The 14,832-nt window shown below is 50.9% G+C and overlaps 1 protein-coding gene across 1 annotated transcript; it reads left to right on the top strand.

Annotated features, from left to right (window-relative positions):
* Positions 1–8,882: 8,882 nt before the first annotated feature.
* LOC129599279 (BTB/POZ domain-containing protein 6-like) lies at positions 8,883–11,817 on the top strand. Its single transcript, XM_055497489.1, has 6 exons — positions 8,883–9,246; positions 9,307–9,429; positions 9,569–9,728; positions 9,798–9,982; positions 10,983–11,118; positions 11,205–11,817. The coding sequence occupies exons 1-6, from the start codon at positions 9,074–9,076 to the stop codon at positions 11,670–11,672; spliced, it is 1,245 nt and encodes a 414-aa protein (XP_055353464.1). The 5' UTR covers positions 8,883–9,073; the 3' UTR covers positions 11,673–11,817.
* The last annotated feature ends 3,015 nt before the right edge of the window (positions 11,818–14,832 follow it).

Here is a 14,832-nt window from a genome sequence, read left to right as displayed (position 1 = left end):
AAGTAGACCGGGGTGTTGCTGGTTGAGGTGGAACCGTTTTGCGGCTCACTTCCTCAAGTTTCACCCTCAAGTCTCGGACTTGCGTCAAAGCAATCCTCTGCTGATCCCGCAATGACTCCTTGAGCTTCTTCTGAGCCGGAGTTCGATCGTCGAATCGGGCAATTTGAATGGCTAAGTCTTCGGCTAACCGTCCGGTCCCGGCTATCTCGTTCTGGATAGCCTCAATGTCGGCTCCGGGCCCTTGCTGTCGTGTTTCCGTGGACAAAATCGGAGAGGATAGTGTTCCTTCCGGGCGGGTCGCTATCGTTGCTGAGGTTGACGGGTTCACCGGGTATCCGACTCCTTGTGTCGGTCCCAACGGTGGGTTATACCCCGTCAACTGCATCTGGCTTCCTCGAAGTTGATTCATGGTCATCTGGTTATACCATTGAGAAAACAGCGTGAACATCTGGTCTGGATGAAGGCCTATCCCAGGTTGAGTCACCCACGGTCCTATTGGGACCTGTTGGTTGACCGGGATTGTCGGCCAAATCGGGTTTGCCGCGACAGATGACGTCGAAAGTGTTCCGGTTACAAAGGTTGGCGGGACCAAACTAGGTCCCGGTAAACGTGGCAAGTTGATCTGACCTATTGGGTCGATCGATGCTGCCGAGGTATTTGGCGCCGCGCTTTCGTTTACCAGTAATCCGGTTCCATCAAGCGTCATACCAAGTGGTAAGTTCCATTGAGTAGTTGTCGAGGGCTGGAGTGCCGTTCTGGACCCGACCGTTAACCCTGCTAAGACGTCGGCGGTAAGATTCGCCTGTACATTCTGTACCTGTGGCATGGACGTCCGGGTAGTCGAGCGTGGGTCAGCTCGGGAGCTTGTCCGATCATAGGGGTGCGATCGTCGGCTATCCCTCCGGCTGCTCCCCGATCCGCTTGATGATGGGTCCCTCCGCCGTTCTGACATGGTGAAACTGTTGGAATAAAGGAAATAAGGCCAATTAACATTCTGAGATGGCCAAAGGGGTTCAACCGAAGGGTTCCATGGTCAACTGAAGAGGTTTCATTCCGACACCGAAGGTCCATTCTTAACCTAACTAATTCCTAGCTAAGTCCTAACTAATTCTGAGTTAGCTGTGGCCCTATTAATGAGGTGTTTTGTGGTGTTTCCTTCGCTGGTCCGGTTGACTTGGCTGGTTCTGCCTCAACCTTCTGTCGTTCGGGCTTCTTCGGCTTGTCCGATGCAGCCCTGGGTAATTTGGAAGAGCCCAATATCTACGTCAGGCCGACCTTCATGGGGGTCTTGCACCGTCGTAGAGAGTCGATGTTGAAATCAAGGCTCGGTCTGTGCCGTTGTCCTCACAGTTTCAGGGAAATCCAGGCTGTCTAACCGGGCGTCCAGGATCGGGGCTTCGGGTTCTCCGAGGCTTCTATATTAGCGTCCGAGGCTTCTCAGCATCCGAGTTAAGGTGTCTTCAACTTGATGCAAGGTGCGAGGCACCCTCGAATGTGATCCTCGTGGCACCTATTGGGTGCCACATCCGGCTTGTAAGCTCCGGGTTTACCGCGTTCTTGCCTATTGGGCAAGATGGAACCATTAAAAGGAGGGTTATCCTTCGGATGTCAACCTCGGCTCGGTCACCTCCCGCGCTTCTGTCCGGTTAATTACTCCGTCCAAGAGCGAACTGGGGGTTTCCACTCCGTGGTGTTCAGCCATGTCCTGGGTTGGTCGCCTCCTGCGCTTCTGTCCGGTTAATTACTCCGTTCAGTGGCGATTCGGCTGTTCCTTCCCATGATGTCTGGCTATAATCCGAGGGTCGGTGGTATACCTCTTCTAGCCGACGAAGTTGGAGTTTTCGCCGGGGAAATGGCATTTTTGCCCAGACAAAACGAGTTTCCCAGCGATCTTACTCGGTGAAGGTAGGGTCCGGACCCTCAATTGAGGGTTCCGACCATCATTTGGGAGGGTCCGAGGTTCATCCTTCGGGGGTGCGTTTGGGGTCCCCAAACGTCTTGCTCGGTCCGGCAAGGCCGATTCTCGGTCCTTTTCGGATAGCTAGGGTTGCTTCTCAGTGGTAAGAGGCTCCAAGTCAGGAACATCAGAATTCCACCCGGTGAACTCGCCTTGTGAGTCACCTTCCATGTCGGGAAAGAAGTCCCTTGGATCCATTCCGGATCCGTTCTGGTAACCGTGTCACCTCATTGGGGTAACACCGGGTCATCGAGGTTTGATGACACCGCGGCAACGGCTAGTGCCGGGTACGAGTCTCCGTTGATTGGAGGGATGGTTGGCATGGCACCTATTGGGCGCTCAAAGCCAACCTGAGCCTCCGGGTTCACGGTATTCTTGCCTATTGGGCAAGTCGGAACCTCGGATCCAATTTGGGATGGCTCTTGGGAAGTTCTATTCCGGTCATTCTCCAAGTATCTCATGGCATTCAGGAATGGTCACCAGACAATCATCTAAAGAACCACTCCGTCAGGAGCTTCTCATTGCCCCAAAGTGCTTCTACCTCGGCTTGCATGGCTGCTAACTTGGCCTGGCTCGAAAGAGACATTAGCGGCTCTTCTATCTGCCGCTCAGTGCCCGATGCCTCTGGTATCGGGATTGACTTCACTGTCTCATCCTCCCTTCCGGGTTGGTCCACCTTCGGAGCTTCTTTTTCCGGGGCAATCGTCTGTCGCTTACCGGTGCAATCCTGGACGAGGGTGCGGTTTTCGGGGGTATCAACCTTCTGTTGTACCAGTTTGTCCGCACTGCCCGATGCCTCTGGTATCGGGATAGGCTTTACTGTCCCGTTTACCTTGCGGGCTTCGTCCTGCTTTGCTGCCGGAACCTTCTGTCCTTCGCCAGTCTGATCCTGGCAGGGGATACGGTTTTCACCGGTGTGCACATTCCGGTTTACCCGTTTTTCCACACTGCCCGATGCCTCTGGTATCGGGATAGACTTTTCCACAGGGTTAAGCAGTTGAGGTGTCCGGTCGACCGGAGGGTCCGTTGGGATTATACTTCTCGACCGGACGTTCCTTTGCAGCAACTTCCCTATGCTCACCGGCGGATTTGCCTGGCTTGTGCCGAGCGCAGTGGAACAGGTAGCGACCCCGTTACCATGCGTCCGAGCGTAAGCCTCCTTGTATCCGGCGACATTACTTGCAGTTGCCGAGGTTCCATCCCTGGGCCCGTGGGAGGTAACCTTGTCCGTAATTTTAGCGGACGATCCACCAGGAGCTTTACCGGGGGATCCTTCCGTCATTTTGACGGGCATTCCATCCGCTGGGGGTGCGGTGAAGAATCCAAGAGGCCTCCTCGAATCCTGGGGGGTCATGTTACACCTTTCCTCCGAGGCTCGAGGTCCGGTTGCCGTGGCGACTTTAGTGGCGCCGTCCGGTCCGGTTGGTAAGGCGCCGTTCTTGGCACCCATTGGTCTGGCGACGTTATTGACGCCCGACGTTCCGGTAGACGAAGTGCCGTTAATGGCACCGGAGGGTCCGAGGGGCACGGCGCCGTTGATGGCACCGGCTGGTTTGGCGGCCATATTGGCGCCGGACGACCCGGCAGCATTGATGCTACCGGACGACACTATTCCTTTTTGGGAACCATGTCGTCCTTTAAGGGTCTCCTGCTGAGGCTGAGAGCCACTGGAGCCTAATTGGGCTACCGTGGTGGATCCCATGGTCGGTGGACTCGGTTCAGCTGAACGTCCGGATTTACCCTGAGTCGTCGGCGACCGTGTCCGTGGTGGGCTGACGGCGATATTGTCGCCAGTCAGCTTTACGGCATGAGTCGCTGTCAAGGGTCCGGCAACGTTGTCGTTGCTGTTTAGGATGGTTCCAGTTCGGATACCATCCGGGCCGTCCAAGATTCTCTTGTCGGGCACGGGCCGACCGCGGCAGCTATTGGCGCCTACGGTGGCCCCTTTCTTCGGTAACCTCTTAGGTTTTGAAGTTTTAGCTTTTTTCTTACGAATTTTAGGAGGTCCGGCGAAGATTCTCTCGTCGGGTGGGGAAACTCCGGCGCGATTATGGGCGCCTGCAGCGGATCCTCCAAATGGGTTGTCTTTGTCCGGTGGCTCGGTTGGTGGCAAGCGGTCAGCTAAGGCACCGTTTCTTACTGACCATACTCGTTTCCCGTCAGGTATACCGGGGCTGATCCTCCACCGTTATTGGGGGCGTAAGGTGCCGACCCTGAGGGCTGCGGAGCTATTGGCTCCTGCATCCGTCCGGCGGGATACTGGTATCCGTCAGGTTCGGAGGAGTATCCACCTTCATCTGGCTGACCTCCACCATTAACCCTTCTTTCGAGGGGCTGGTTCCGGTTGACCCTTCTTCTCGGTCTCCCTGCACCTATTGGGCGCAAAGGAACCAAGGCCGCGCGGTTCGGATTTGCTGAGCCTATCGGGCAACCGCCATCATACCTCTGACGCCAGTCCTTGTACCAGCGCAGGTTCGGGTTGAACGCCGGGTCAACGTTCGCGTACGCGCAGGCATTGCTATGGTGATTGCCCCACATGCAATTGCCGCAGGTAATCCCATTCTCGAATGTCCATTGCCAGAACAGGCCCTCCTGTCTGTCCACGTAGGCATCCAGGGTCCGCTGGCGCTGATTAGGCCAGGGGTTCTGACCATTCTGGCCGAAGTTTCTCCCCTGACCATAGGTACCCTGCCAGAATCCGTTTCCGCTATTGCACCCTCCGTGGTAGCCTCCATTCTGGCCGGCGAACCCACTTCCTGGGTACTGGCCGGGACCACCGTAAGAAGGCAACGGGGCCCGGGGCTGCACGGCTGGCATCCCTATTGGGGACGCAAAGTGCACTGCTCGTTCATGTCTTGGGGCCAGGATCACGTTCCGGACAATTGAGTCCTCGATTGGCATCTTATACTCCGGCTTTCCAGCGGTGAACTTCCGGATATATGCTAAGAAGTCAGCCGTGGTTTCCGGCATCCTAATGTCCAAAGCCCGGCGTAACTCTGATTCGGTTACGTTTTCCGTAAGTAGGTGAGGGCCAGCTTTTCCGAAAGACCACCACGTGCCTTAATATTCATCATGGCATCGTAGTACTGCTCCGGTGTCTCTAGCCCAAAGCGGTACGTCCGTTGGCTGATCTCCGCTATGGCGTTGGCCTGCTTGTTGCTCTCCGCAAACCGGTCGATGAATTTATCCAGCCATTCATTGACGGTCCAGCCTTCTTCAGGCTCGGAGGTCGACTGGTTTTCAAACCATTCGAGGGCCGGGCCGGAGAGGGCAGTTTCCAGGGCGGTCGTGAAGTTCACGTCCGGTTCATCCAGGTCGCCGTCCGGTCCGTAAATCCGTCGGATGGATTTCACCCATCTGTCCAGGTTTGTGCAGACTCCGTCAAACTTCGGTAACTGGGGTCGGTTGCCGCGGTCAATCCTCCGAAGCAATCTCTCCTCGCGATCCCGGGCATGCCGTAGGGCTGCCAAGACACGTTCTGCGTCGGGACCGTGTTGAGGGGCCGGGTAGCCTTGTTGGGCCACCGGAATGAGCTGCGGTTGAGCCGGCTGTAGTTGAACCTGGTATTGAGCCGGGGGTTGAGCCAGGTATGGGACCGGAGGTTGAATCGGGTACTGAGCCGGATGGTTGCCCTGTATGTCGGGTAGACCAGGTGGGTCGACCAAGTTGGGTCGATCTCCCGGTACCAATGGTCTCAGATGTTCTGGCGCAGCCGCATTCTGCGGCATCCGTCCGGCGATTTGTATGCGGAGGCTAGGATCTGCCCAAGTCGGCTGATTCTGCAGTCGACGATAAGCCCCAGTCGGGTCTCCGGGGGTCGGGCTGGATGAAGATGACTCCGAGTAATGGTCCGGTAACTGGTCGCGACCCTCAATTAGACCTATTTGGGTCATATTTAGGGTCTGCTGCGGCAGAACGTGCTTCGGTTGCTGGTCTAGCAGCACCCTCGAGGGTCGGTCCCGGCTGGAATCCGCAGGATGGGGTCCGGTAACCTCATTCTGAGGTGCAGACACAATAACTGCCGGGTAATGAGGCTGTTGTGACGCTGGCTCCAGCACAGGCTGCTGCTGCTCCAAGTTGGAGATCCGCCGGTGTAAGGCTTCCATGTCCTGCCTGGTAGCCGTCTGCAAGTTGCCGAGGTTCCGCTGCAGGGTGCCAAGGGCATGCTGGGTTTCACTCTGTAGGGTGCCGAGGGCATGCCGGGTTTCCGTGTGCTCCAGCTGAAGTGTACCCACAGCCTGCAGAGTTTCCGTCTGGTTTTTCTGCAAAGTACCGACGGCCTGCAGGGTGTCCGTCTGGTTCTGTTGCAAGATGCCAAAGTTCTGCTGTAGGGTGCCAAAGCTCTGCGCTGAATTCGCTTGCAGTTGCCCTAGGAGGCCAGCAATCTGCTGGAGAAGTGGCGAGTTCTGTTCGCGCCCTTCTGATGGGTCGGGTCTACAGTCCACCGGGGTTGCGTACCAAGGGTCCGACTGAGGTGAAGCCCCGAGGCCGATATGAGGGACATTCTGTCCCGGTGAAGGGGTTACCTGTACCCCCACTAGCCTAATTGGGCCCGTGGATGGTACGTCGCGGCCAGCAGGACTAACATGATGAGGGTCGTAGCCCCCGGTCTTCATCGGTTCCGGTGGAGTCTGGTAACTACGGGTCTGAGCGCTCATTCTGACGCTCAGCCTTGGTAACCCAGGAAATGGAGATGTGATGCCTCGGCCGGGACGTACAGACTATCCCTATTTGGGGGCCGTCTGATGTTGACAGGTTCAGCTGGTTCAGCCTCGGTACGTCCGGCTTCGAGGGTTCAGGCTTCGGTATACCCGGCTTCGAGGGTCCGGTAATCGGTTTGATGCTTCAGCACCTCTGCCGAGACGTACAGACTATCCCTATTTGGGGACCGTCCGATGTCAACGGGTTCAAGTTGATCAACCTCGGTACGTCCGGCTTCGAGGGTCAAGGGTCGAGGCTTCGATATGTCCGGCCTCGAAGGTCCGGATGCGGTGGTTCCGGCAATCTGCGGAAGTCGGTCGGAGTCCCTAATTGGGGACGTCCGTCCAACAATGTCCGATTACCACTGAAGGTGGAGGCTTAAGCGGTTTTCGCTTCAGCCGGGTTGACCAGATATCCCTATTGGGGACCTCTTGGTCAAGTCAAACCTTCGCTAAGTTGATTTCGAGCCTCCGTTGGATCAACCGAATATCCCTATTGGGGACTTCCGGTTGAGTCGGACTTCCTTGGGTTGAAGAGCCTCCGAGGGTCCGTGGGGGGCACAGGTCCGGTGGGGTGGGGGGGTGATGTGGTGGGTGTGCTCGTACTACTTGTGACTCAGTACAGGTTACAGTACGGTACGGTTATTACGTACGTCCTATACTACGGTCGTTAAGCACTGTGACGTCACACAAAATGATCTTGCTAATTGCTGCCTACGTCACAAGTTTAGTGCCGGGCGCAAAAATTTGTAAACATGTATGACTCACTACGGGCACTTAGCATAGGGAATCTCCCCGTTACGCTGATTGGCTGCCGTAAAGTACTGTATATCGGCTACCGTGACGTCACAATTATTTTAAAATTTGAATTAATTAATTTCCGCGATTGAAAAATTCCGAAAAAATCAGGAAAAATTCAGAAAAATTTATTTAGCCGACCAAAATTAATTTAGCCGGGAGAAAATTTATCCCTTAATTTTCCGAAATTATAGGAAGCAGTTAACCGAGGCTCAGAGGGTCTACACCGAGGCTTCGAGGGTCCGACCTAGTAAGGTTGGCTAACCCCTAATCTACCCGTAAAAGATGTTTCTAAGCCCGTTTTTCCGGGTAAAAAAGGTTTCTAGCCGACCGAAACTAGTTTTCGTCGGTGGAAAATCGAAGTAGCCCGGCTATATCGGGTCTACTGAGGCTCTACAGGGTTTACCGAGGGTCAATCGACCCTTTTTACCGGGTTAATCCGAGTCGTTCTGCTGGGTTATCCGGTGGATTCCGCGCGCTTGATCCGCTTGTCCGCGATGGTAAAGTTGCGGGTGCGACTTAACGCAAAGGTGACCCCGTATGATTAATCCTTCGCGCTGCAGGCTCTCGTAACGAACCCGTATCCAGAACGTTCCGTCCAGAAGGTCCGTGAGATCCGTGCCGCTGGTCGTCCGCGCAAGGATCGTTCTGTCCGCGTAAGAGAAGAGGGTCCGCAGGTCGTTCTGCCCGCGTCCGCAAGAGAGAAGAACACCGTTCTGGCTGGCAACGTTCGGGTGGGGATGGGAACTGGGTTTCAGCTCTCCCCTGCCTGTTCGTTGGCCGTTACGGATGTAGGTCTACACCGTCTCTCAAAAGGTTCCACAGAAGGAAAAACCGAGATCTGCTAGCATGTGACAGCTGGCGAACAGAGGCTCACGATAGTGAGGAAATAGGCTTTATTGTGTGAATGCAATAAAGTACATCACAGTGCGTGAGCAAAATCATGACTGACAAGAATGATCGGCTGAATGAGCCGTAACATGGAAAATGCCTATCTGCGGCACTGGGCTGATCCAACACGAGCGAACGAACGCTGATTGGCCGAGACGTATAGCCGAAGGCGTGGTAAGGCGTAGCCGAGCCAGAGTCGAGGCCGATACGGCGTACGAGAGCGAGTGCGACTCGGTGTGAGTCAGCACACCGGAAGCGGGACTGTCGCTGGCTGTCTACTCGTAGGCTGCCATAGCGACTGGCCCAACAAAAGGAACATTATATTATGGATGCTGTAGCGTATAGCAAGATTGTGTCGTTGTCTAGCAACTGACAGAACTTTACCGATGTCTTTATGGAGTATACGACTAATCATTCTGTCTGTTTGACATCCGGTGCATTCAGCGTTTTTCCATGCACTTTATAGCGCTTTGCTATTATTACCGTATCGGTTCCAGTGTTTTTGTCTTCAGGAGGAAAGAGGAGGATTTTGCTAAATTTAAACGAAAAACTCCAAGTCACGGAGACATTCAGATTTCTCAGTTTGGTCCTAGCGGATCACGGTACATCGTTTTTTCCTTACACCGAAGCTGGTGCACCGCCTTTGCTGAACATTTGCTTTGCTGCAATCTGCGGGTTATAATAACTCATAAGTTAGTGACGTTACCTGTTAGCGGAACCTACAATCATGACTACGACGCCCACGATCACACCAACTGCCAGGGCGCATCGTCGAGGCGCACTCCCCCAGGTTGCCGATCGCTGGAACCATGCTCTAGCCAATAACCATTTAACGGATGTGGAATTCGCCGTCGGACGAGATATCGAATGTGGTGCAGCGAAGATGATTCGAGCTCACAGGCATGGTGTGACAACGCTCGTTCGCGAGTGGCAACAAATAAGTTCCCTAGTTTTCGTTAGGTTAACGCTTAGCATCAGCAGCGACGCATTCAACAACATGTTGACCGGAAATTCGGCCGAGCCCAACGGCACACCCATCCAGATCCCGGACATCACTCCGGAGGCCTTCACCAACATGCTCAGGTAACCGTCCAGTCATTTTCTAGTTTGACTGCGTGTTTCTTATACCCCGACGATTTTCGCATTCCGGACATTTTCACAATATGAATTCGCGTATTGGACAAAGTATCTTGGTTAAAATGAGCCGTTTTTCACTTTCCAGCTACATTTACACTGGCTCGGTTAAGGATCTCAACGAAGACAATGTTCAGCCAACGCTGTACTGCGCCGACAAGTACGAGCTACCGTGGTTGGCGGATCTCTGCACGGAATTTGTCCTGGATCTCTTGAAACCGGAAAACTGCCTGATGCATCTGGAAAATGTGAGTGTAGAATAGTAGTAAAACGCTGTGCTTTGCGCAAATGCACACACAAGTTGACCGGCTTGGTAGGCGCTGCATTGGACGAAGGACTGCGATGTTGTGATCGAAAAGTGCTGGGACATTGTGGATGCATCCAGCGAGGCTGTTCTCCAGTCGGATTATTTCAGCGAGATGGAATGGACAACGCTGGACATGCTTCTGCAGCGCAACACATTGTCGGCGGAAGAGAATACCGTCTACTTGGCTGCGGAAAAGTAGGTGGCACTGCAGAAAAAAATAGGTAGCCAATTTTCTGTGTGTAAACTTACAACCATCGCAGAATTATACGAAACGACGTGTCGGCGCTTCGCAAGCGTTCGCACGGCGGCAAAGGTCAAGCATTATTGTATCAACGTAGGAAGGGCGCTACTATAACTTTTCCCCTATTTTCCCTGCTTGCCGTTTAAGCGCTAAGCCATCCAAATATTTATATGCATAATTTATTCGCTAAGCTATCGAAAGACAAAATAAGAGTTCAATTATCGATGAAGAAATGGCCATAAGAAAACAGCCTAGTGGGTGTTATACGTAGTTTGGCAGTCTTACACCTATCACACCTAAAAATCGCTTGTTTTATTACGTCTTTCTTTTCCTCAAGGCTTTCTTTCCATTATCGTTTTAAAGTTATTGAATGCTTGTTGTAATCTTGTTATTGTCATAACGGTAAAATATGTACTTCCAAACCCAAACTTTTTCAAATTAAAATAATTAGCTTTTACAAGACGCACATTTTCTTGGTTTTCCGCTTTACTGCTTTTTGACACCACCGGATTCTTTTCGCGCGTAAAAACTGCTTCTTTAGCAACACCATAGTTCCGAGCTAACTTTTGTTAGGTGTGGGCAACATATGTTTTACACAAATTTTCCTTACTTCTATCGGGAAGATGAAGAGTTTCATCTTTTGATAGATATCGACCACGAACAGTGTTGTTTTTGTTGTAAAAACAGGGCTGACCCTGTTCTGTCTTGATATTTTGCTACTGGGAAGACTTTCGGACATGAAAATCTTTTATGCTTCTGGAAGTACATGTACGAGTAATTTGTATGTTGATGAACATAGAAAAACAGTGCAAGAAATCCTCAGCCTGCTCGAACACTGACCAGAATATTAATTTCCCAATAACAGTTGATGGATGGCATCATTAATGATTAAGCTTATGGGTGAGATAGACCGTAGGGGAAAATAAAAATAAAAAAATCGTTGTATGTCCACAGATGGGCAAGGGCTGCTTGCGCGCGGAAGAATCTGCCTGCCGATGCCGCCCATCGGCGCCGCATCCTGGGTAGTGCACTATACCGTGTGCGGTTTCCCTTAATGACCGACGAGCAGCTGGCCACGGGTCCCTTTAAGGTTCGTATTAATTTATTTATCTTGGCAGACTGTGTTTAAAGGCGAGAAACTATCAGCTGAACCAGAACTGCTTCGCTTCATTGTAGGACAAGGATAAGCTGCTGACAAAAACGGAACTCGATACGCTGTACCAGATCAAACATGCAGCCAGTAATAACCTCCAGAAATTCTCCAAGGAGCCGCGCAAGTATGTGCTGTGTAACATTGGGACGCAGTACTTGTACAAACTGGATGAGAAGATCTTCGTGTACGGTTTGTTCGAAACCGGCTACTGGATGCCTGCCACCACTGTCGGCGATAGTGTCGTGTATGCACGGGGCAAAGGTCGCGTTGCCTTTTCCAAACCGGATAAAACCGTTCGGGCTGTGGACACCTTGAAGCATGGTCTGCCAGTGGAAGCGTACATTGACGGAGGATATAAGGAAGCGACGTACGGCGCATTGCGGGCTGGGCTACATATCGTTAACGTTGCCGGGCGCGAATGTCGTGTGGAGTTCTGGGAGCTGAAGATTGCCGGTCAGCGCCTCGAGGAGTGGAAGGCGATGAGAATGTAGTGCCATTCGACGGCCGCTTTAATGAGATGGCTGTGCAGTTTGCATGACGTTGACGGTCTATGCAGACAACGTACTTCGTGACATTTCCAAAAAATGCCGGTTTGTAGGTTTACTTCTATGAGTATTTTTTGTAAAACATTTTGATGCACGCCTATTGCAGCAAGAAATTAATGTCGGTTCAACTCTAACTGCTACCTAGTCCTTGCAGAAAAAAATTGAACCAGATAAGCTTGCGAAGCGTTGATCAAAAATTTGTTTTCGAACAACCTTCTTGCGGATTTCACGAAAATAATTCGTGGGAAATTTTTGTTATCCCGATTACCGGCAAAATACAGTTGCTAGAATATTGCGGTTGTTTTTAGTAAAAAAAAAAAACAAGAAACAGCCCCTCTATCTAAAACGCGAAAGTAAGACAAATTAATCAACTTAGCTGAAAAACAAAAAGTTTTGATTTAGAAATGGTTATTTTTAAATTTTTGCTTCCAGGACTCCCTCGAAATCCACCATTTTTCAAAATAATCCAGAAAAAGGTTCAAAAGTCTTAAATAATCTTGGCTTTTCTTAAAATTCCTATGGGAAAGACATTACTCTTTTGAATGAAACTAAGATGGCAGTAGGCCAGCACTGCGGAAGGATCCATCACCACCTGGCAAATCAGACCCCCATACAATTTTGTTCAGCCACCCGGTACTCTGTACAGATATGTATATCTCTGTTTTTGAGCTGTTTAGATATTGAAGTGTACAAGCTTGTCCCGTAATTTCCATCGCATCAGAACAGCGAACATTACAAATTAACGTGTTGCGCGTAAATCCGTACTACGGCGCGTCACGCCACACTGTTTAAACACGTAACATGCATTTGGCTTTCTGGTGGCTTGGTACACACCATATAATTTAATGAGAATAACAGTAACTGCTTGGCGTGAGGTGACTAAGAAACAGTCGGTGTGGTAATGGACAATCTAACTACGGAGCGGATTTAGGCAATCAGATTAGCGTAGTGACGTGGCCATCGTTTCAAGCGCAAATTTTCGCGCTAGCTGTACCTTTACGATGGAAATTACGGGACAAGCTTGTACGCCATTTAGACGTGTTTTTGACAGCGAATCTTTGTTGACATCGACCGCCAAGTGGTTAATCGTCTTTTATTTATCTTAACCAAGAGAAGAGAAGCAAAACAAACATAACCAAGCTAAATAAAAGGCTGAGCTGATTAACCCTTTCATGCCGAATATGTTATAGCATACGATGAGAGCATACATAAAGCATGCATATGGTCAATAGGACAATGGCGGACCGCCATCACGCTGGAGATGATATCACGCTACCGCCTGCCAGAGCGTTCGGCTCTGAGCTCATGTCGGTCTCGGATTGGACCGCCGATTCGGAGCTGCCGAGCCGCTCTTGTGCAGCGATCTCCATTCATCGGATTCCACCGATTCATTACGATGATTTTGGCCTCAGTGAAAGATCTCTAGATTTTCACTTCGGTGTTTTTCTGTTTTTCTTTTCGCTGATGATTGGTCTTTTTGTTTACGATCTAATAAAATACGATTTTATTCGATCTCGTTTGGTTGCATTTCCGATCCCGATTCTCGCTCACGTACAAACGTATCGCTCAAATCAGCCATCCTTTCATGGTGGAGATGCGAGTCGTGTAACGACCCTGTACTGATATTACGATCTATAAGGAGAAGCGTGGTTTGAGCAGATGCGCCGAGTTTTCTAATCCTGACGAGCGAGTTTACGATTACTTTGTGTTTTTCAATCTGTTTGTGTCGACAATTAGGCGCAAACGGTTAATTCCTAGTGGATCCCTGTACGATAGCGTGTTGGAGCGAAGAAATTCACCGACACCGTCGTGAACAACCGATTCCAATTTCCCGATTCAACCTGTTGCTGTGTCTCCGGACCAGCAACGTTATTCCCCCATACCCAGCCCACCCGAACGATTTTCCTGAATTCCTGTGGATCGGAGGACGCCTAACAAGCCCTGCGATCGACGGTTGAGTCCTGAGGAAGTGCGTGGTGGCAACTGAAGAACCTACGGATTTGTGAAGCACGGACGAGTTTCTTCACGTTTTGACGACCCCTGGATATTTCTGGTAAGTTCTGCTTGCAAAAGCAAGTATAGATCTTTATCGGAAGAGGAAATCGATGATAACGGATGCGATAATAATACTGTAAAAATCGAAATTTTATGTGTCATTATCGTGTCGATGCCTGGTTGAACTTTTGCCCTGATGCGATTGTTCGACGTTCGTGCGTTGGTTTCTTGATTTTCCGTGTTGATTCAATGATATCGTGATTTTGACCTTTCTAAAATATTCTCGATCGTTAATTTCGTTGAAAAATGAGATTAGTTGATCGATTAATTATGCGTGTTGACTGAAACGATACCATGTGTGTGAACGAAATGAAGTGAGGTTGTGAGAAATTATTTGAAAATTAATCGTGAATTTAATTCAGACTATTATCGACTGAGTTTTGCGATTGATTTTGAGGTTGATTTTAATATTATCGATTCGAAAATGATAAGATCACCAACAGGACAGCAGAGAAAAGGATTCATTTCGTCGATTGTAGATTCGGTGCAAAATATAGCACAGAACCTCTCTCCTCGTAGCAAATCGAATAACGCGATAAATCAGGATAATGAATCGATGAATACGCAGACAGTTAAACCGAAGCCAGCAGTTAAAAAAGGGACGAAAGCGAAGGTAGTAGTTCCCCCTCCTCCAGTAACTCATGCGGTAAACACTCGATATGGGACGAAGCATCGACAGGTCCAGTCGGAAGCCCCTGCACGGGAAACCACTGAGCCTAGCTCGCTCCCAGAAAAATCGGCAGTAATTCCGGAAGCGATTGACGGCGACCGCCCGGCGTCAACGTCAAAAATCGCTGATATGGTCGATAACGAGAGGAACGATAATTCATCAGTAGCTGATGGAAACCGGAACGATTCGCGATCAAGTGAAATGTCTATCGATTCGATTCTGATGGGAAATGAAGATTATAGCGATCCGTATGCGCTGGGTGAAGTGGACAGTGAGGGCGAACTCACTCTCCACAACACCACAGCGGTCGATTTGCGAACGCCTTTCAAACGAAGCACGGTTGTACGACGCAGCCCGCTTCCGACGATGGGCGAAATACCT

This window comes from Paramacrobiotus metropolitanus, unplaced genomic scaffold (assembly GCF_019649055.1).
Source record: "Paramacrobiotus metropolitanus isolate TYO unplaced genomic scaffold, Prichtersi_v1.0 Parri_scaffold0000142, whole genome shotgun sequence".
In the NCBI taxonomy this organism is placed as follows: domain Eukaryota; kingdom Metazoa; phylum Tardigrada; class Eutardigrada; order Parachela; family Macrobiotidae; genus Paramacrobiotus; species Paramacrobiotus metropolitanus.
This window is presented reverse-complemented; position numbering and strand designations above follow the sequence as displayed.

Coding starts and splice junctions, on each gene's coding strand:
- LOC129599279 (XM_055497489.1), top strand. CDS start 9,074: ATGACTACGACGCCCACGATCACACCAACTGCCAGGGCGCATCGTCGA. Junction 9,430..9,568: donor GCCTTCACCAACATGCTCAG/GTAACCGTCCAG, acceptor TTCACTTTCCAG/CTACATTTACACTGGCTCGG. Junction 9,983..10,982: donor GTCTACTTGGCTGCGGAAAA/GTAGGTGGCACT, acceptor GTATGTCCACAG/ATGGGCAAGGGCTGCTTGCG.